The following is a 22,803-nucleotide window of genomic DNA, read 5'->3' on the forward strand; positions in this document are numbered from 1 at the left end:
GAAACAATGGAAGAAGCACGGGAGCAAATCCTTGAACTAAAGAAACAAGCAGCTAAAATAGGTCTTCACATCTCCTTTGAAGAAACTAAGATAATGACAAACATCAAGCAATCATGTAAATACCTCAAAGTTCAAGAACAAAAGATTGAAATAGTAAAAGAATTCAAATAACTCTGAGAATGGATTAGTTTTGAATGCTGGGGAAAGCAAAGCAACGGAATCCAGAAAAAATAAACTTGAATTGGCCTTCCAACTAACAAAAAATACGTGGAACAAAAAATCCCTTTTATGGTGGTCCAAAATTACACATTACAAGACAGTGATTAAGCCAGAAGCACTGTATGCAGCAGATACACTAAACATGAATTTCAAAGGCTAAATGGAAAAACTTGAGCTAAAGGAAAGGAAAATTTTAAGAAAAATCATAAAACCAAAATTTCAAGACAGTAAGACTACATACATCAAAAATGAAACTCTCTAGAAGAAAATTGAAAAACTTTCAGACACTGTGCGAAAAAGGATAAATTTTTATGGTCACATTCTCAGAAGAATTCCAACAGATTAACCAAACAAATCTTTGACTTTTTCCGTAACCGCAAAACGAAACCCAACTGGTTTAAAGAAACTGAGAAAGACCTAGTAGAATTAAAAAGTTCAGAAAATTCAACTATTGATCGAACAGCTAAATTAATTACTAAAGAAAAAAACATAGGGTTCCAAGACAAATCTACACAAAAGTCCAAACCCTTCATCTCGGAAGAAGAGAGGAAAAGAAGACCAGAAAGAATGAAGAAATACTGGGCCCTAAGAAAAGAACAACGTACAAAAAAATGATTGATCCAGAGTACCCCAAAGTGGGTGGAATGAAAGAAGAAGAAGAAGAAGAAGAAGAAGAAGAAAGCAAAGGTTGAAATTGATATAGATGTGAAAAAGATGGAGAAAAAAAAGACGATGTTTAAGATAATGCAGAGAATGTAATGAACAAAAAACTGAAACCGGTTGATACTAGTCTCAAATATAGAAAGCTGGCAGTAATCTCATAGCAGGTCTGAAACTTCTCGTAAAATTGCTTTTTAGGTTGCTCCAAGAGCCAAATCGCTCGACAGAGAACGTATAATGCCCATCCCAATAATAGGTGGATTAGTAAATCTCGTTCCAACATTTGTGCATCATCTGCACGTGGAGGATTATCTGGTGGTGTGGGGGGATGGCTAAGGCTGTTAAGAGGCAAAACCCGCTTGCAACAGCTAAATGAGATGCAAAGACATAACATACAATGGAAGCAATAGCACATCATAAAGGGAAAGTGCTGTGTTTAGTACCGTATAGGAAAACTGGACCTGGTCTGTACCTGACGAAAAAAAATTTCTCCTTAAACAATCTTCCAACGAGAGAAATTACTAATAATTACTTACAATATTAGGTTAAAATACTGGAAATTTCACCCTTTGCCGAAACTTCTATAAGATATGATAGTGCGATTATTAACTTTTGAATGAGTAGTGGACCTGGTTCACATTGCCTATCTTACAAGAAGAAGGATAATGTTGTGTACTACATCGATAGTTCCCGTAACGTATTATGACCAATAGCGTTGCCACAATGGTAACACCCATTCCCGTCAGATCACTGAACGTAAGCGCTGTCGGGCGTGGCTAGCACTGGATGGGTGACCATACAGGTCTGCCGAGCGCTGTTGGCCAGCAGGGTGCACTCGGCCATCCTGAGGCCAATTGAGAAGCAGCGGCTCCGGTCGCGAAAACTGACAACGGTTGGGAGAGCGGTGTGCTGACCATATTCCTCTACATATACGCATCCAATGACATCTATTGGCGGTCGATGACGCGGCGGTCGATCAGTAAAATTGGGCCAGCCGAGGCCTTTTCAGGCAGAGTCATTCTGAGAATAGTGACGTATTTAAAAAAAAACTATACAGTAAAGTACAACTACAATATGATTCAAATGGTTCAAATGGCTCTAAGCACTATGGGGCTTACCATCTGAGGGCCCCAGTCCCCTAGACTTAGAACTACTTAAACCTAACTAACCTAAGCACAGCACACATATCCATGCCCGAGGCAGGATTCGAACCTGCGACCGTAGCAACAGCGCGGTTCCGGACTGAAGCGCCTAGAATCGCTCGGCCACCCATATGATTCAATCACCTAAAAGCGAGAGGTGTGACTACCTTTGTTTAACGTTTCTGAACTCTAGATACAATAGCAAGTATTTTAGCGCAGACCGGCAGTATCACAATGCATGCCACCGAACATCGTCTAAGGTTTGGCCTGGTTTATAGCTGCTGTCTTTTATCCCATGCTAAATTCGTCTCCTCGTATGTAAGAAATTGTCTACTCAACTTACTTACCTACAATTCCACACCGAAAATTACATCGAGAAACGGTAAGTTCTACTTTAATAATCAGGTAGATGATGAGGAAATTTTGGGCAGAATTACTTTAAAACGTGGAACGTATTAACTGCATGTCATTATTTCTCCCTTGCTGGGGGAGATTAAGTCGTACTGCATCAAGAAGGACTGAATATGATTCAGAGAAAAAATAAAAAATCGTTGTCAAATTGAACACCAGTTACAACAAAACTCTCAAACGATGAGAGATGGGGAGCAGTATATACGTTGATTTTAAGTAGGATAACATTATAAGGTCAGATTTAGGTTTTGAGAGAATCGGAATTGAAAAGAAATCTTAAAAAGAGCATTAACAGCAGTAATATTCAGAATGTTAATTTCCTACGCATTTACTGTAACATTTCTGGAGTTTAAATCCACAGTGCTGCTCCTACATACAAGTTACATCAGTTCTTTCTTGCAGTACCATCTAGATATAAGACTGAGCAATCACCAAATTCGCTTACTTACATGCCAGTTTGGAGAGATACGTTTCAAAATTAATAATATCAGTTACCGATCAAAACTGAAATCTTGTGGATTTGACTACACTTAAGGAAACTAATGTGCAGCATGTTATGTCTGAAAAAAAGGAAAAGCAAATACAAAGAAGAACAATAGGAAAGAGAAAAATGTGTTAACTCTTCACAATCGACAAATACTATCGTTGCAAGGATACACAGTTCTATAAATATTAACATCATTTTCTGTGAACTCTCATTCCACACTGTGATGAGGGAACAGAAGGAAGAAGAAGAAGAAAAAGAAAAAGAAGAGTTACTTACTGAATGCAAGAGAAAAATTTTCGTTGATGACTCTGTTACTCACTTCGTATATCGTAACAACAAATCATTGGGTCAACCAGCTATCGCTCATAACGATTCCATATCGGTTGCGATACAAATTGAAAATGCTTACCCTCTGCCATGTGATAATCGTCTGCATATTGAAGGAAGACTTCTCGATGAATCAGGAGTGCCGGAAGTGACATCATAATCATGTGATCGGAAGCCTGGCTAGAAGCCTGGCTAGAAGCCTGGCTATCTTGGATCTTTAGAGCATGTAATAAGCCTTGATAGCCACAACTGATTGATAGTCTGCAGTACTGGAAACTGTCGAACATCTCACTCAAGATAAGGAAACTTCCTCATGCTTACGAAGGGCGTTTGATGGTTTGGTAGTATGAAATAGCTCATTGCTCTGAATTCATTTTTCCAGAAACACACACAATACCCTCTTTGATTGCCGAAAAGTATGCAGCTAACGTTCTTCTCCAAATTTCTCGGTCATGGACGCATCTGAAAGTTGTATTTCAGCCTCTCTTGTCAATCCACAGTTGAATGCAGACTGTGGGATGCACTCGTTCCTCTTTGACTGCCAAGGGTTCTGCGCCACAAACTCGATTTGTTACGAAGGAATTTACTTTTCGGATGTTGGGTGGTTTTCGAAGTGTAATTGCTTATGGGTATTTCATTCTACAGTGGACAACACTCAACAGTGAGATGGATACAGCTTCAGCAAAATGGTTGGTGGAAATCATTTGCAATACTGTATTATCTCAGTTGTTCTACATCTACATTTATACTCCGCAAGCTACCCAACGGTGTGTGGCGGAGGCCACTTTACGTGCCTCTGTCATTACCTCCCTTTCCTGTTCCAGTCGAGTATGGTACGCGGGAAGAACGACTGCCGGAAAGCCTCCGTGCGAGCTCGAATCTCTCTAATTTTACATTCGTGATCACCTCGGGAGGTATAAGTAGGGGGAAGCAATATATTCGATACCTCATCCAGAAACGCACCCTCTCGAAACTTGGCGAGCAAGCTACACCACGATGCTGAGCGCCTCTCTTGCAGAGTCTGCCACTTGAGTTTGCTAAACATCTCCGCAACGCTATCACGCTTACCAAATAACCCTGTGACGAAACGCGCCGTTCTTCTTTGGATCTTCTCTATCTACTCTGTCAAGCCGACCTGGTGCGGATCCCACACTGATGAGCAATACTCAAGTATAGGTCGAACGAGTGTTCTGCAAGCCACCTCCTTTGTTGATGGACTACATTTTCTAGCGACTCTCCCAATGAATCTCAACCTGGCACCCGCCTTACCAACAATTAATTTTATATGATCATTCCACTTCAAATCGTTCCGCACACATACACCCAGATATTTTACAGAAGTAACTGCTACCAGTGTTTGTTCCGCTATCATATAATCGTACAATAAAGGATCCTTCTTTCCATGTATTCGCAATACATTACATTTGTCTATGTTAAAGGTCAGTTGCCACTCCCTGCACCAAGTGCGTATCCGCTGCAAATCTTCCGGCATTTCGTTGCAATTTTCTAATGCTGCAACTTCTCTGTATACTACAGCATCATCAGCGAAAAGCTGCATGGAACTTCCGACACTATCTACTAGGTCATTTATAGATATTGTGAAAAGCAATGGTCCCATAACACTCCCCTCTGGCACGCCAGGGGTTACTTTAACGTCTGTAGACGTCTCTCCATTGAGAACAACATTCTGTATTCTGTTTGCTAAAAACTCTTCAATCCAGCCACACAGCTGGTCTGATATTCCGTAGGCTCATACTTTTTTTACCAGGCGACAGTGCGGAACTGTATCGAACGCCTTCCGGAAGTCAAGGAAAATGGCATCTACCTGGGAGCCTGTATCTAACATTTTCTGGGTCTCATGAACAAATAAAGCGAGTTGGGTCTCACACGATCGCTGTTTCCGGAATCCATGTTGATTCCTACAGAGTAGATTCTGGGTTTCCAGAAATGACATGATACGCGAGCAAAAAAACATGTTCTAAAATTTTACAACAGGTCGATGTCAGAGATATAGGTCTATAGTTTTTCGCATCTGCTCGACGACCCTTCTTGAAGAATGGGACTACCTGTGCTCTTTTCCAATCATTTGGAACCTTCCGTTCCTCTAGAGACTTGCGGTACACGACTGTTAGAAGGGGGGGCAAGTTCTTTCGCGTACTCTGTGTAGAATCGAATTGGTATCCCGTCATGTCCAGTGTACTTCCCTCTGTTGAGTGATTTCAATTGCTTTTCTATTCCTTGGACACTTATTTCGATGTCAGCCATTTTTTCGTTTGTGCGAGGATTTAGAGAAGGAACTGCAGTGCGGTCTTCCTCTGTGAAACAGCCTTGGAAAAAGGTGTTTAGTATTTCAGCTTTACGCGTGTCATCCTCTGTTTCAATGCCATCTTCATCCCAGAGTGTCTGGATATGCTGTTTCGAGCCACTTACTGATTTAACGTAAGACCAGAACTTCCTAGGATTTTCTGTTAAGTCGGTACATAGAATTTTACTTTCGAATTCACTGAACGCTTCACGCATAGCCCTCCGTACGCTAACTTTGACATCGTTTAGCTTCTGTTTGTCTAAGAGGTTTTGGCTGCGTTTAAACTTGCAGTGAAGCTCTCTTTTCTTTCGCAGGAGTTTCCTAATTTTGTTATTGAACGACGGTGGGTTTTTCCCGTCCCTCATAGTTCTACTCGGCACGTACCTGTCTAAAACACATTTTATGATTGCCTTGAACTTTTTCCATAAACACTCAACATTGTCAGTCTCGGAACAGAAATTTTCGTTTTGATCTGTTAGGTAGTCTGAAATCTGCTTTCTATTACTCTTCTTAAACAGATAAACCTTCCTCCCTTTTTTTATATTCCTATTTACTCCCATATTCATGGATGCTTCAACGATCTTATGATCACTGATTCCCTCTTCTGCGCTTACAGAATCGAAAAGTTCGGGTCTGTTTGTTATCAGTAAGTCCAAGATGTTATCTGCACGAGTTGGTTCTCTGTTTAACTGCTCGAGGTAATTTTCGGATAGTGCACTCAGTATAATGTCACTCGATGCTCTGTCCCTACCACTCGTCCTAAACATCTGAGTGTCCCAGTCTATATCTGGTAAATTGAAATCTCCACCTAAGACTATAACATGCTGAGAAAATTTATGTGAAATGTATTCCAAATTTTCTCTCAGTTGTTCTGCCACTAATGCTACTAAGTCGGGAGGTCGGTAAAAGGAGCCAATTATTAACCTAGCTCGGTTGTTGAGTGTAACCTCCACTCATAATAATTCACAGGAACTATCCACTTCTACTTCACTACAGGATAAACTACTACTAACAGCGAAAAACACGCCACCACCGGTTGCATGCAATCTATCCTTTCTAAACACCGTCTGTACCTTCGTAAAAATTTCGGCAGAATTTGTCTCTGGCTTCATCCAGCTTTCCGTACCTATAACGATTTCAGCTTCGGTGTCATTAGAGATGGCACTGACTGCTTTTCGCTCAGTTATACTACATGAGTTGCGTGTCTTTCTAGCGTTTGGAGAAAGTGACGTAGACTACGGACTTGTTGCCACAACAGGCCATGCATAATACGAGGTGCATTCAAGTACTAAGGCCTCCGATTCTTTTTTTCTAATTAACTACTCACCCGAAATCGATGAAACTGGCGTTACTTCTCGACGTAATCGCCCTGCAGACGTACACATTTTTCACAGCGCTGACGCCATGATTCCATGGAAGCGGCGAAGGCTTCTTTACGAGTCTGTTTTGACCACTGGAAAATCGCTGAGGCAATAGCAGCACGGCTGGTGAATGTGCGGCCACGGAGAGTGTCTTTCATTGTTGGAAAAAGCCAAAAGTCACTAAGAGCCAGGTCAGGTGAGTAGGGAGCATGAGGAATGACTTCAAAGTTGTTAACACGAAGAAACTGTTGCATAACGTTAGCTCGATGTGCGGATGTGTTGTCTTGGTGAAACAGCACACTCGCAGCCCTTCCCGGACGTTTTTGTTGGAGTGCAGGAAGGAATTTGTTCTTCAAAACATTTTCGTAGGATGCACCTGTTACCGTAGTGCCCTTTGGAAAGCAATGGGTAAGGATTACGCCCTCGCTGTCCCAGAACATGAACACCATCATTTTTTCAGCACTGGCGGTTACCCGAAATTTTTTTGGTGGCGGTGAATCTATGTGCTTCCATTGAGCTGACTGGCGCTTTGTTTCTGGATTGAAAAATGGCATCCACGTCTCATCCATTGTCACAACCGACGAAAAGAAAGTCCCATTCATGCTGTCGTTGCGCGTCAACATTGCTTGGCAACATGCCACACGGGCAGCCCTGTGGTCGTCCGTCAGCATTCGTGGCACCCACCTGGATGACACTTTTCGCATTTTCAGGTCGTCATGCAGGATTGTGTGCACAGAACCCACAGAAATGCCAACTCTGGAGGCGATCTGTTCAACAGTCATTCGGCGATCCCCCAAAACAATTCTCTCCACTTTCTCGATCATGTCGTCAGACCGGCTGTTGCGAGCCCGAGGTTGTTTCGGTTTGTTGTCACACGATGTTCTGCCTTCATTAAACTGTCGCACCCACGAACGCACTTTCGACACATCCATAACTCCATCACCACATGTCTCCTTCAACTGTCGATGAATTTCAACTGGTTTCACACCACGCAAATTCAGAAAACGAATGATTGCACGCTGTTCAAGTGAGGAAAACGTCGCTATTTTAAGTATTTAAAACAGTTCTCATTCTCGCCGCTGGCGGTAAAATTCCATCTGTCGTACGGTGCTGCCATCTCTGGGACGTATTGACAATGAACGCGGCTTCATTTTAAAACAATGCGCATGTTTCTATCTCTTTCCAGTCTGGAGAAAAAAAAATCGGAGGCCTTAGAACTTGAATGCACCTCGTACTGACGACAATGGCTGTCCCTCACTTCCTACGTCCCAGCTGAAATGTGAGATGAGAAATCCGAAATAGTGACTGCTACGTTGAATGTAAAGTCGTTGGGTCAGTGGCAGCATGACTGTCAGTTGTGAGATATCCGACTTACGCCAACGAGCAGAATGGACGTTCTTGTTGAACCATGAGAGAAAAGTAATTTTTTGTACTAAAATTTATGTCTAGAGTATTGTTGTTCGATTTATTTCCCTCTCTCTCTCTATAACATATTGTACAAAGAAATATTTTGATGTTGACTCCTCATTCTGACGAGATCACGCTCTTGTTGCTGACATCATTGTAATCGGCACGAAAGATGAAACAACTGGAGAACTGCATTTCTTTGCACACAAAGTGTGTCTAAGGAGCGTGGTTATCACAAAAAGAACGGCAGCGAAGGCGGAGTAGATGTACTTGGGTACAGCTGAGCTGGCGGAAGAGGCAGCCTCTTGTCCAAGGCCAGAATGGACAGAGGGCACGACGGTTCCACATGTTAGTGGCGGTACCTCGACAGCGTCTGTTCCACATGTTAGTGGCGGCTGAATAAGTAATATTCTAGGCTAACAACATGGTCTTACTTCCGGAATTCAGGGATGACTTTAGATTCCCTACTTTTTACAAGTTACAGCTTCAAGTCGCAAAGTGGAAAGCTCGCATGATGGAAGTACTGTAGCATTGGTGATATTTTTTTGAGCATGGTGCTGTTTTATGCAGTTCAGATGAAGATTACATATACAGGAAGGTCAGAAAATGTCTGGAACGCCCATAGGGAGTTGCAGGGCAGGTTGTACTGAGACATGAATGTCTAGATGGCTCTGAGCACTGTGCGACTTAACTTCTGAGGTCATCAGTCGCCTAGAACTGAGAACTAATTAAACCTAACTAACCTAAGGACATCACACACATCCATGCTCGAGGCAGGATTAAAACCTGCGTCGGTAGCACAAATGTTTGGAAAAAAATCCTATATGTTATGCAGTTTCCGAGTTATTTAACATTAAAGTTGCCGATCAGGTAGTCGCGCACGGAAATTCAAGTTTCAGGTGACCAAGTAAAGCACCCGTTGGGCAACAACGCCCCTGGTAGGCCGCTAGAAAATGAGCGCACGTAGCCAATATTGGCTGATTTCAATCCTAAACAACTCGGAAACGTCGCAACGTATCGATATTTTTTCAGAAGCTTTATATCTCAGTACAACCTACCCTGCAACATCTCTACGATCGTTTGAGACATTTTCTGACCACGCTGTATAAAAAGAAATAAAGCTACTGTAGTCCATTTCATGAACGGTAGTGGCTTGCACAGCTCGGGCGAAAGACGGCGAATAAAATTTTGCTCTTCCAGGCCGCAATAGCAATACGTGCATACACGTAGTTTATGCCTGATGAAAGCATGTTTCCTCCAAATTATTTCTCTTACTTGTTTTTGTAGAATTTGTTTCTTACCACCACCATAAATGATGACAACTCGCAACAAATGGAATAAGAACCACCTAAATTACTCCCTACATTGACGTTTAATGTTCACATTGGCTACGATATTCATATCAAAGTGCTCAGAACACTACAGTACGCTCACTGGCTGGCGAAGAATGCGTCACGTAGGTGTGCAGAACAAGGCTAAAGTCGATCTCTATTGTTCATGATTCCCACTACAGCCACGTAGATGGAACATGGCGGATACATACTAATAACCTGTTTCATTAGTTTTTTTTTTAATTTCCCTTCAACGTGACATCTTAACGAAAACGGGCGTGGCTTGTGAGTCATGATTATGATGTCATGAATAAGAGGTGACAAAGTCATGGAAGTATATAGCACAGTTTAGTACTGCGTTTAAGTGTTAAGTGGGCCAGGTTATCCATATCTCTACTACTTCCTCCGACTCTTGTAACAACAGTCTCGTTTCTGTACAAGCTGTAGATAAACTTTCGAACATGTATATTATCCCCGCTACTTTCAGAATTTCAAGCATTGTATTCCAACCAACATTGTCAAAAGCATTGTCTAAATCTACATATAAAAGGAAATGGCCTGACTAACTGGTTGGTTGACTAACCACCGTCCAGCCCAGACCACTGAGGATAGAAACTTGAAATTTGGAGACAGTGTTGATCTCATAAGGTATGCGTCGTTTAGTAAGGAATGTTTCGAAACACCACCTCGAAGCGAGTGACGTAGGGGACGAAAGATTTTTTGAAAATATGTCGCTATTAAGGCAATTTTGAACCCAGAACTACAAAAATTTTTATGTGGTTTATGGTGAAAAATAAAAAATGAGTGCAGCAGTTTTGGAAATTCTGTCTCTAGCGGGCTAAAATAGTGGATGAAAGTTTTGTTGAAAAACAAATAATTTTTAAACTATTTTAAAGCTACATCTATGAAAACTGGTCTTTGAATTTTACAATTAAAAATTTTAAAAAAACATATTTCAATGACCTTTTTGGGAGTTCAACACACTTTTTTTTTTGAGTCATCAGTCTTCTGACTTGTTTAAAGCAGGCTGCCACTAATTCCTCTCCTGTGGCAACCTCTTCATCTCATAGAAGCACTCGCAACCTAGGTCCTTAATTATTTGCTGGATGTGTTCCAATCTCCGCCTTCCTCTACTGTTTTTGTTCTCTACCACTCCCTCTAGTACCATGAAAGTCATTCCCTCATGTCTTAACAAATGTTCTATCATCCTGTCTCTTCTCCTTATCAGCGTTTTCCACATATTCCTTTCCTCTCCGATTCTGCGCAGAACCTTCTCATTCCTTATCTTATCAGTCCACCTAATTTTAAACACTCGTCTGTAGCACCAAACCTCAAATGCTTTGATTCTCTTCTGTTCCGGTTTTTCCACAGTCCATGTTTCACTACCATACCATGCTGGGTTCCAAACATACATTCTCAGAAATGCCTATGTTTGATACTAGTAGACCTCCCTTGGCCAGGAATGCTCTTTTTGACAGTGCTAGTCTGCTTTTGATGTCCTTCTTTCTCCGTCCGTCATTGGTTATTTTGCTGCCTAGGCAGTAGAAATCCTTAACTTCATCTACTTCGTGACCATCAATCCTGATATTAAGTTTCTCGCAGTTCTCGCTACTTCTCATTACTTTCGTCTTTCTTCGGTTTACTCTCAATCCATATTCTCTACTCATTGGACTGTTCATTCCAATCAGCAGATCATATAATTCTTCTTCATTTTCACTCAGAATAGCAATGTCATCAGCGAATCGTATCATTGATATCCTTTCACCTTGAATTTTAATTCCACTCGTGAACCTTTCTTTTCTTTCCATCATTGTTTCTTCGATGTGTAGATTGAACAGTAGGGGCGAATGTCTACCTCCCTTCCCTCTTGGTTCTTGTACATATTGTATGTTACCCATCTCTCCCTGTAGCTTACCACTATTTTTCTCAGAATTTCGAACATCTTGCTCCATTTTGCATTGTCGAAGGCTTTTTCCAGGTCGACTGATCCTATGAACGTGTCTTGATTTTTCTTTAGTCTTCTTCCATTATCAAAATTGCCTCTCCGAGGCCTTTGCCTTTCTAAAGCCAAACTAATCGTCATCTAAAAGATCCTCAGTTTGTTTTCTATTCTTCTGTATATAATTCTTATCGACAACTTCGATGCATAAGCTGTTAAGCTGATTGTGAGATAATTCTCGCACTTGTCGGCTCTTGCATTCTTCGGAATTGTGTAGATGACATTTTTCCGAAAGTCAGTTGGTATGTCGCCAACTTAATACGTTCTCCGCATCAACGTGAGTAGTCGGTTTGTTGCCACTTCCCCAGTGGTTTTAGAACTTCTGATGGAATGTTATCTCTCGCTTCTGCATTATTTGATCTTAAGTTCTCCAGAGCTCCCTTAAATTCTTACACTGGATTCCCTATCTCTTCTACATCGACTCCTGTTTCTTCTTCCATCACATCTGACAAATTTTCCGCTGCATAGAGGCCTTCAGTGTACTCTTTCAAACTATCCGCTCTCTGCTCCGCATTTAACGCCAGAATTCCCGTTGCACTCTTAATGTTACCACCCTTGTTTATAATTTAACTGAATGTGGTCTTGACTTTCCCATATGCTGAGTCAATCCTTCCGACAATCATTTCTTTTTCGATTTCTTTTCATTTTTTATGCAGCCATTTCGTCTTAACTTCCCTGCACTTCCTATTTACATCATTTTTCAGCGACATGTGTTTCTTTATTCCTGAATTTCCCTGGACATTTTTGTAGGTCCTTCTTTCATCGATCAACTGAAGTATTTCCTCTATTCCCCAGGTTTCTTTGAAGTTACCTATGGTTTTTTTCCAAATTCTGTGATTGTCCTCTTTAGAAATGTCCATTCCTCTTCAAATGTACTGCCTATTATTATTCCTTATTCCGTATTATTCCTTATTGCTGTATGTATGGCCTTAGAGAACTCCAAGCATACATCGTCATTCCTTAGTACTTTCGCATCCCACTTCTTTGCCTATTGATTCTTCCTGACTAACCTCTTCAACTTCAGCCTATTCTTCATCACTACTACATTATGATTTGGGTCTATATCTGCTCGTGGGTACGCCTTACAATAAAATGTCTGATTTCGGAATCTCTGTCTGACCATGATGTAATCTAACTGAAATCTTCCCATATCACCCGGCGTTTTCCAAGTATATCTCCTCCTCTTGTAATTCTTGAACAGAGTATTCGCAATTATTAGACGAAATTTATTACAGAACTCAATTAGTTTTTCTCCTCTCTCAGTCCTTGTCCCAAGTCCATATTCTCCTATTACCTTTTTATCTACTCCTTTCCTTACAGCTGCATTCCTGTCCCCCATGACTATTAGATTTTCGTCGACCTTTACGTACTGTATTACTCTTTCAATATCCTCATGCACTTTCTCTATCTGGTCTGGTCTGTCTGGTCTTGTGAGGTCTGCACATATACATGGACTACCGTTGTCGGTGTTGGCTTGCTGCCGATTCTAATAAGTACAACCCTATCACTGAACTGTTCACAGTAGCACACCCTCTGCTCTACTTCGCTATTCATAACGAATCCTACTCCAGTTATACCATTCTCTGCTGCTGTTGATATTACCCAACACTCATCTGACCAGAAATCCTTGTCTTCTTTCGATTTCACGCCACTGACCCCTACTATATCTAAATTTAACTTTTGGATTTCCCTCTTCAGATTTTCTAGTTTCCTTGCCAAGTTCGAGCTCCTGACATTCCAAGCCCCGACTCTCGGAGGATGGGGAATTATTCCGGAATCTTTTGCTATTGGCGAGATCATTATGACACTTTTTCAATTACAGGCCACATGCCCCGTGGATGCACTTTATGCGTCTTTAATGCAGTGGTTTCCATTGCCTTCTCATCCTCATGTCATTGATAATTTCTGATTCTTCCACCTTTAGGGTCAGTTTGCCATCCCAAGAACAAGAGAGTGCGCTGAACCTCTGTCCGCTCCTCCGCCCTCTTTCACAAGGCCGTTGGCAGAATGGGGGTGGCTTCTTATGCCGGAAGTCTTTGACCGTCAGTGACGATTATTAATCAAAATTTAAGCAGTGGCGGGTTTTCAACCCGGGATCGCGGATGTTTCATTACTAATTAAAGAGTCTACCCGTAGACCACATGTCTAAGAGAGGGGGGGGGGGAGTGAAATAGGGGAAGAAACTTTGTATGATATTTCATTACGAAAGCATTTTTGAAACGAAATCTCTGAAAATTTGTATTTGGCTTCTTTATTAGAAATTCAGAAAAACTGGTAGCAGTTTTCTGGCCATTCAACCCCTAATGGCGTGAAGTAGCCCACGAAAACTTTTATGAAAATATTTAGTTGTATTAAAACATTTTTTAAAGCTATATCACCAAAAACGGTACTTGACCTCTTCGTTAGAAATAAAGTAATATGTGTTAGTGGATGAAATTTTCTAAGGAAAGACCACAACAACAACTCAAAAGGTAGGATTACCTAAGACTTACGACTCCGACTATTAGAATCGCTTTTTGGTCAGAAATACAAGACTAGGTTTCTACGGCCTTAATCAACGTGAAAAGTTGAGAACATGCTGCAGTTTCCGAACAACATAAAAATTCGATTAAAGAAAGACAAACAAAAGAATCCCTTTAGGTGATGGAGTGTATGGGTGCGTAGTAGAGGGTGCTAGGCTAATTTACTACAAACGTAGGTTTGCCTTTCTTTAACCTATCTTTTATGATGTCCCGCATGTTCATGTATTCATCCGCAATCCAAACTGATGTACACCGATTCTTACTTCTACCAGTTTTTCCATTCTTCAGTAAGTAACTCATTTCAGTGTTTTGTAACAAAGACTTATGAAATGACCGTTCGCTAATACACTTTGCAGCCACCTGCCTTTTTTTGACTTGGAATTATTACATAATCATTTTATTTTTCCTAATGTCTATTTTAATGTACTAGGTCTGGGCATAAGTTTGTAGCGATTTTGTTTTACATGTTGGTATTCCGGTTGCTACGGGTTGAATTATAGTTGTCATTTTTTATTTGTAGCTCACCGTTCTTAGTTGAGGCTGCGTATTGCCATTTTGTCATTTTCACATAGAAAATGAAGTGTCAAGTGAAGAAATCGGAACATTTCGGACATATTCTCTTTGAGTTTAATAGAGGGGTGAAAGCAGCGGAGGCATTTGCGCTGTGTATGGGGATAACTCGATTGGCCAGAGGACGGCGGTAGAATGGTTTTCTCTTTTTAATGAGAATCGTTTTGACATTAATGACTCTCCGTGTTCAGGAAGATCTTTGGGGTTTGATGAAGATCGTTTAAACACATTAATCCACAATTACCCACAGTGACAGCTGACAAATCTGACGAACTGTGATTATTCCATCATTGTGCGACATATGAATGCAATGAGGAAGGTTCAAAAATCGGGTGCATGGATACCGCATGCTTTAAGTCAAAATTGTAGTATCATTGCCACAGATACTTCTACAACGCCGCGGTAACAAAAGGTTGGCAGCCCGCCGTCTGCCGAGCACAGCGCACTCTAGCGGGCTGTGCAGCTCGACGGAACTGGAGTGTGCCTCGTTCACTTCTTAGCTAGCTTTCAACCTAGACAGACGCACTTTCATAACCGGCCCTCAGCCAGTTCTGTAATGTTTGCATTCATTCTCTGAGGAGGGCCAATCAGGCTTACTCCCTGAGAATACGTTGTATTAGTTCATTCCATGTTACGAGATTGACAGTTCATAGCCGCAACTGGAGTCCTAAAAACTACTGAAGATAAGTAATTTCATTGTACTATGTGTTTTTGAATAATAATCCTTCTCTCTAACAGTGTGCCGTACCGCATATTATTGCAACCTGGACTCCTTCAGCTCCTATCAACTCTGCCTCCTACTTATTTGCATTTAGTAACGAGCTGAAAACACCGACGCGTTTAGTGCCTCTAAACAGTGAGACACAATAAAAATCAGAAAAAAACAGCAGGTGGTCATATGTGGATCTCTGCTTACTCGTTATCAACTGACTCGTGAACAGCACCGACCATACCCATTTCGTATCGTTACTGGTGCCGATAAATGGTATCTTTATGTTAACATAAGGAAAAGAAAGTAATGGCTGAGCACAAACAAAGCAGTAGCTCCCCATACAAAGACCTGTGCGTATCCACAAAAGATAATGTTATGCATCTGGTGGAACAGTGACAGTGTGGTGCACCAGTAATTGCATCCTCGAAGTGTATCAATCACTGCTGACTTGTCAACAACTGCAGACTCAATCCTAGAACGACGATCGGGAAGGCTGGGCGGAGTGGTGCTACCCCACGATAATCCACGCCCGCACTCTGCCAGACACTTTACAGGAGTTGGGAATTCATACCGACTCCTCCTTATTCACCTGACCTTGCACCCTCAGATTTTCATCTTCTCCGCTCGATATCGAAGAACCTCCCAGGAACTTCCTTTCCCGGTGAAAATTGGCTCCGAAAGTGGTTCAATGAATTCTTCGCCTCAAAACCACGTGATTTTTACAGTTGGGGAGTCGAAAAGTTACTCCAGATTTCGCAGACTGTTGTAAATAGTGAAGGATGTTATTGATGACTAATGTCTGTTCTGCGTATCTGTTGTGTTTACTACACTACTGGCTATTAAAATTGCTACACCACAAAGATGACGTGCTACAGACGCGAAATTCAACCGACAGGAAGAAGAAGCTGTCATACGCAAATGATTAGCTTTCCAGAGCATTCACACAGGGTTGGCACCGGTGGCGACACCTACAATGTGCTGACACGAGGAAAGTTTCCAACCGATTTCTCATACAGAAACGGCAGATGACCAGCGTTGCCTGGTCAATCGTCGTTGTGATGCCCTGTTCAAGGGGGAGAAATGCGTACCATCACGTTTCCGACTTTGATAAAGGTCGGATTGTAGCCTATCGCGATTGCGGTTTATCGTATCGCGACATTGCTGATCGAATTGGTCGAGATCCAATGACTGTTAGCATAATATGGAATCGGTTGGTTCAGGAGGGTAATACGGAACGCCGTGCTGGATCCCAACGGCCTCGTATCACTAGCGGTCGAGATGACAGGCATCTTATCCATATGGCTGTAACGGATCGTGGAGCCACATCCCGATCCGTGAATCAACAGATTGGGACGTTTGCAAGACAAACAACCATCTGCACGAACAGTTCGACGACGCTGCATTACAGGCAGAAGCGCCTGCGATGGAGTACTCAACAACGATCCTGGGTGCACGAATGGCAAAACGTCATTTTTTCGGATGAATCCAGGTTCTCTTTACAGCATGATGACGGTCGCATCCGTGTTGGTGACATCGCGGTGAACGCACATTGGAAGCGTGTATTCGTCATCACCATACTGGCGTATCACCCGGTGTGATGGTATGGGGTGCCAGTGGTTACACGTCTCGGCCACCTCTTGTTCGCACTGACGGTACTTTGAACAGTGGACGTTACATTTCAGATGTGTTACGACCCGTGGCTCTACCCTTCATTCGATCCCTGCGAAACCCTACATTTCAGCAGGATAATGCACGAACGTATGTCGCATGGCCTGTACGGGTCTTTCTGGATACAGAAAATGTTCGACTGCTGCCCTGGCCAGCACATTCTCCAGATCTCTCACCAATTGATAACGTCTGGTCAATGGTGGCCGAGCAACTGCCTCGTCACAATACGCCAGTCACTATTCTTGATGAACTGTGGTGTCGTGCATGGGCAGCTGTACCTGTACACGCCATCCAAGCTCTGTTTGACTCTATGCCCAGGCGTATCAAGGCCGTTATTACTGCCAGATGTGGTTGTTCTCGGTACCGATTTCTCGGGATCTATGTACCCGAATTGCGTGAAAATGAAATCACATGTCAGTTCTAGTATAATATATTTGTCCAATGAATACCCGTTTATCATCTGCGTTTCTTCTTGGTGCAGCAATTTTAATGGCCAGTAGGGTAAATTTACGGAAAAACGCTACGAACTTACGCACCAAGCCAATAGTAGCAGAGGAAGAGAGTACGTACGTGGTGGAGGCCTCTGGAGGAGGAGGCGGCGCCGTTTCAGCCCAACGGGGCCACGTCTGTATCAGCGAGAAGAAGGCGCGGCCCGGGCTCTCCGACGGCCGGCACTGACAGTATCCAAGGATGCGGTAGTCAGGGGACAGGTGGCCCAGGCGCACGCCTTGGTCCAGCAGCCGCCACAGGGAGGCGACCGCCTCTGGGGAGGGCAGCTCCTGCATGAAGTGGCCGATGAAGGCGACGCCCACGCTGACTGCGTTGTAGTTCTTGGTGTGGCTGCCGACGATGCCCCAGCCGCGGCCCTCGTACACCACGCCGTCCATCCCCACCAAGAAGTTGTAGGCGATGTCGAACCAGCCCTGACCCTCCATGTGCATCAGCTGTATCCGCCGGAGCAGTATCATGTTTAAGGCCGGCGTCTCGGACGATAGGGAGGCTGTGTGGTCTGTCAAAGATACCAATGATCGATCTGAAAATTACTTCTCCACCTCAGAATTTCCACGCATTATCCCTTTCAGACCCTCTGGCTACAGTAGTGTACATTTACTGGGTCTTAGTTGCAACAGCATTTTTTCCCCAATGGAAACCTGAGGAACACATTTGTGATCATTCAACCTTTCCATCGTGTGCAAGTGCTGCCAACTGTTGGGCACCACTGTGAAAATGTCAACAAGACACTGTATCAGTGCGCAACAGCTCGTGGCCACCAGAATATATATATGTGGTGGGTACGCTATATTCCACAGTACAACTGAATATCGTTATTGTTATTTTGCACGATAGTTATTGACTGATTATTTTACTACACTACTGGCCATTAAAATTGCTACACCAAGAAGAAATGCAGATGATAAACGGGTATTCATTACATATATCATATTAGAACTGACATGTGATTACATTTTCACCCAATTTGGGTGCATACATCCTGAGAAATCAGTACCCAGAACAATCACATCTGGCCGTAATAACGCCCTTGATACGCCTGGGCACTGAGTCAAACAGAGCTTGGATGGCGTGTACAGGTACAGCTGCCCATGCAGCTGCAACACGATACCACAGTTCAACGAGAGTAGTGACTGGCGTATCGTGACGAGCTATTTGCTCGGCCACCATTGACCAGACGTTTACCATTGGTGAGAGATCTGGAGAATGTGCTGGCCAGGGCAGCAGTCGAACATTTTCTGTATCCAGAAAGGCCCGTATAGGATCTGCAACATGCGGTCGTGCATTATCCTGCTGAAATGTAGGGTTTCGCAGGGATCGAATGAAGTGTAGAGCCACGGGTCGTAACACATCTGAAATGTAACGTCCACTGTTCAAAGTGCAGTCAATGCGAACAAGAGGTGACCGAGACGTGTAACCAATGGCACCCCATACCATCACGCCGGGTGATAAGCCAGTATGGCGATGACGAATACACGCTTCCAATGTGCGTTCACCGCCATGTCGCCAAACATGGATGCGACCATCATGACGCTGTAAAGAGAACCTGGATTCATCCGAAAAAATGACGTTTTGCCTTTTGTGCACTCAGGTTCGTCGTTGAGTATACCATCGCAGGCGCTCCTGTCTGCGACGCAGCGTCAAGGGTAACCGCAGCCATAGTCTCCGCGCTGATAGTCCCTGTTGCTGCAAACGTCGTCGAACTGTTGGTGCAAATGGTTGTTGTCTTGCAAATGAGCCCATCTGTTGACTCAGGGATCGAGACATGGCTGCACGATTCGTTACAGCCATGCGGATAAGATGCCTGTCATCTCGACTGCTAGTGATAAGAGACCGTTGAGATCCAGCACGGCGTTCCGTATTACCCTCCTGAACCCACCGATTCCATATTCTGCTAACAGTCATTGGATGTCGACGAATGCGAGCAGCAATGTCGCGATACGATAAACCGCAATCGCGTTACGCTACAATCCAACCTTTATCAAAGTCGGAAACGTGATGGTACGCAATTCTCCTCCTTACACGAGGCATCACAAGACCGTTTTACCAGGCAACGCAGGTCAACTGCCGTTTGTGTATGAGAAATCGGTTGGAAACTTTCCTCGTGTCAGCACGTTGTAGGTGTCGCCACCGGCGCCAACCTTGTGTGAATGCTCTGAGAACCTAATCGTTTGCATATAACAGCATCTTCTTCCTGTCGGTTAAATTTCGCGTCTGTAGCACGTCATCTTCGTGGTGTAGCAATTTTATTGGCCAGTAGTGTATTTATTACAATGGAGAACATTTCGTAATTAGATATTTTAGTCCATAAAATGAAGCCAGGTTTACAATGTATGTTATGAAAATGGGTACAAATTTTTGTAAAAATCTTGCGTCTAAAATCGTTAAAAAGTCACCTATGTCACACAAAGAAAAATTTCCTTCCTCCATAAAAAAGTTTTGGTCTGAAAAGGATGTTGCGACCTATGAATTCACTGACTTTACACACTGTCTATGTGCAAAGGAGCTTAAGGGGGTAGCACTCTTTGAAAATTTATAGAAAACTGATTTTTGTTTGTTTAAAATGTTCCCCGAGATGTCTCACATTCTTGTAGCGTTCATCCAGAGAAGTATGAAGGGTGATTAAGTTGCCCCTAGCGTAGGGTTTTGTGCAACCCGCAACACCTTCGAAAACGACGTGTGATGTTTTCATATTCTCTCGCTGACGACGTGCAACTATTGGTCCTACATAAAAAGTGAATAAGACATTTTTGTGTGAAATTTAATGCAGGCCACTGTTTTCGAGCTATTAAGAAAGTCGCACTTGGAGGTAACTTTTATTGCTTTACTTCAGTACTTCGAAAACCATCCCAGAACAAATTGTTACTACATTAAATTTCCAACAAATAAGTTGTATTCATTTTTTTTTCTTTAGAGCTAATAGTCTGAGCATAGGGAGTGGCAGAATTATAAAATCTTGAGCGTGGTAGCTGAAGGCTTTGAGTTGCATATAGCCCATTGGTGCAGGTGGCTGAGTCACCCTGCATGATCAACAGCGCTCTGAGTGGCAGCAACAAGTAATAATGACCACCATATTTTGAAACGTCATCACACTGATCGTATTAGTTAGGTGGATGCAACAGAGCCTTACGATCGAAATCTAACCTAAAATTATTTTTCTGAATCATTAATCACGCCCAGTGCGTTTTCAGAATTGCAGAAAGTGTATTAAGGAATTGTCGAATGCCAATGGATAATACTACTGTTCCCTTAAGATTATGTCTTGATGTACTCAGAACGTTGGGTCTTCGGCCGAGTTTTCTTACTGGACTGATTCACGTGATAGTTTGCTCTGAATTTCAATAGGAATGTCATTAGTGTATTCCGCTAACGCTGTTGTTAAAGCATTATTTCACTTGTACGTTACATCATTTGCGCAAAACTATATCAATGGAAGACATAGGAAAACAGATCAGACAAGTATACACAAAGTTAGCACTGTTGAAACGACAATGATGGGCCTTTCTTATACACACATCAAAAAAAGTATTGCATCACCCCGCTTCCCAGGACTCCTGAAGACAGACACTGACTGTGGATATTGTATCACAGACACACTCCCTTTGACTGTTCAAAGAAGTAACTAGACCCGCCCAAAGATGTAAACAACCATGCATGAGCAGCGCCTATTACACGGAGGGGGTCCGACAGCCTATCAGTTCCAGTCATTCCACCAGGAAGGAGGTACACGGCTCGTGTTGTATGTAGTTCAACCATGACTAGACCGTCAATAGCGCTGTTCGGTCGCGTACGCATCGTTACTTTGTGCCAGGAAGGGCTCTCAACAATGGAAGTGTCCAGGAGTCTCGGAGTGAACAAAAGCGATGTTGTTCGGACATGAAGCAGATACAGAGAGACAGAAACTGTCGAATCCATGCTTCATTCAAGGTGCCCAAGGGCTACTACTACAGTGGATGACCGCTACCAACGAACTATGGCCGGGAGGAACCCTGACAGCAACGCCACCATGTTGAATAGTGCTGTTCGTACAGCCACAGGACGTCGTGTTATGACTCAAACTGTGCGCAACAGCCTGCATGATGCGAAACTTCACTCCCGCGTCCATTACGAGGTCCATCTTTGCAACTACGACATCATGCAACGCGGTACTGATGGGCCCAACAACAAGCCAAATGGACCGCTCAGGATTGGCATCACGTTCTCTTCACCGACGAGTGTCGCATATGCCTTCAACCAGACAATCGTTGGAAAGTTGTGTTTGGAGGCATTCCGGCCAGGCTGAACGCCTTAGACACACTTTTCAGTGAGTGCAGCAAGGTGGAGTTTCCCTGATGTTTTGAGGTGACATTATATGGGGCCGACATACGCCGCTGGTGGACATGGAAGGCGCCGTAACGGCTGTACGATACGTGAATGGCATCCTCCGACCGATAGTACAACCATATCGGCAGCATATTGGCAAAGCATTCGTCTTCATGGAGGACAATTCGCACCCCATCGTGCACATCTTTTGAATGTCTTCCATCAGGATAAACACAAGGCTCAACTAGACTGGCCAGTATGTCCTCCAAGCATGATCCCTATAGAACATGCCTGGGATAGATTGAAAAGGGCTGTCTATGGACGACGTAACCAACCAGCCACTCTGAGGAATTTACACCAAATCGCCGTTGAGGAGTGGGACAATCTGGTCCAACAGTACCTTGATGAACTTGTGGATAGTATGCCACGACGAATATAGGCATGCATCAATGCAAAAGGACGTGCTACTGGGTATTAGAGGTACCGGTGTGAACAGCAATCTGGACCACCACCTCTGAAGGTCTCGCTGTCTGGTGGTACAACATGCAATGTGTGGTTTTCATGAGCAATGAAAAGGGCGGAAATGATGTTTATGTTGATCTCTATTCCAGTTTTCTGTACAAGTTTCGGAACACTCTGAACCGAGGTGATGCAAAACTTTTTTTGATGTGTGTAAAGAGGAAGCCGTCTGGTAGAATTTTGTACAGAGCATAAATTAATCATAGCTAACACTTGGTTCAAGAATCATGAAAGACGGTTGTATACATGGAAGAACCCTGGAGATACTAAAAGGTATCAGATAGATTATATAATGGTAAGACAGAGATTTAGGAATAAGGTTTTAAATTGTAAGACATTTCCAGGGGCAGA

At 43.0% G+C, this 22,803-nt stretch overlaps 1 protein-coding gene across 1 annotated transcript in view; it reads right to left on the reverse strand.

The window, feature by feature from the left end:
* The window catches only part of LOC124796086, a 148,206-nt gene that overhangs the window by 40,639 nt on the left and 84,764 nt on the right, over positions 1 to 22,803 (reverse strand). Inside the window, exon 3 of the mRNA XM_047260172.1 lies at positions 17,692 to 18,130. Within this exon, the coding sequence (XP_047116128.1) occupies positions 17,692 to 18,130 (439 nt within the window). The remainder of the gene's footprint in view (positions 1 to 17,691; positions 18,131 to 22,803) is intronic.

Source organism: Schistocerca piceifrons, chromosome 4 (assembly GCF_021461385.2).
Source record: "Schistocerca piceifrons isolate TAMUIC-IGC-003096 chromosome 4, iqSchPice1.1, whole genome shotgun sequence".
NCBI classification, from domain to species: Eukaryota; Metazoa; Arthropoda; class Insecta; order Orthoptera; family Acrididae; genus Schistocerca; species Schistocerca piceifrons.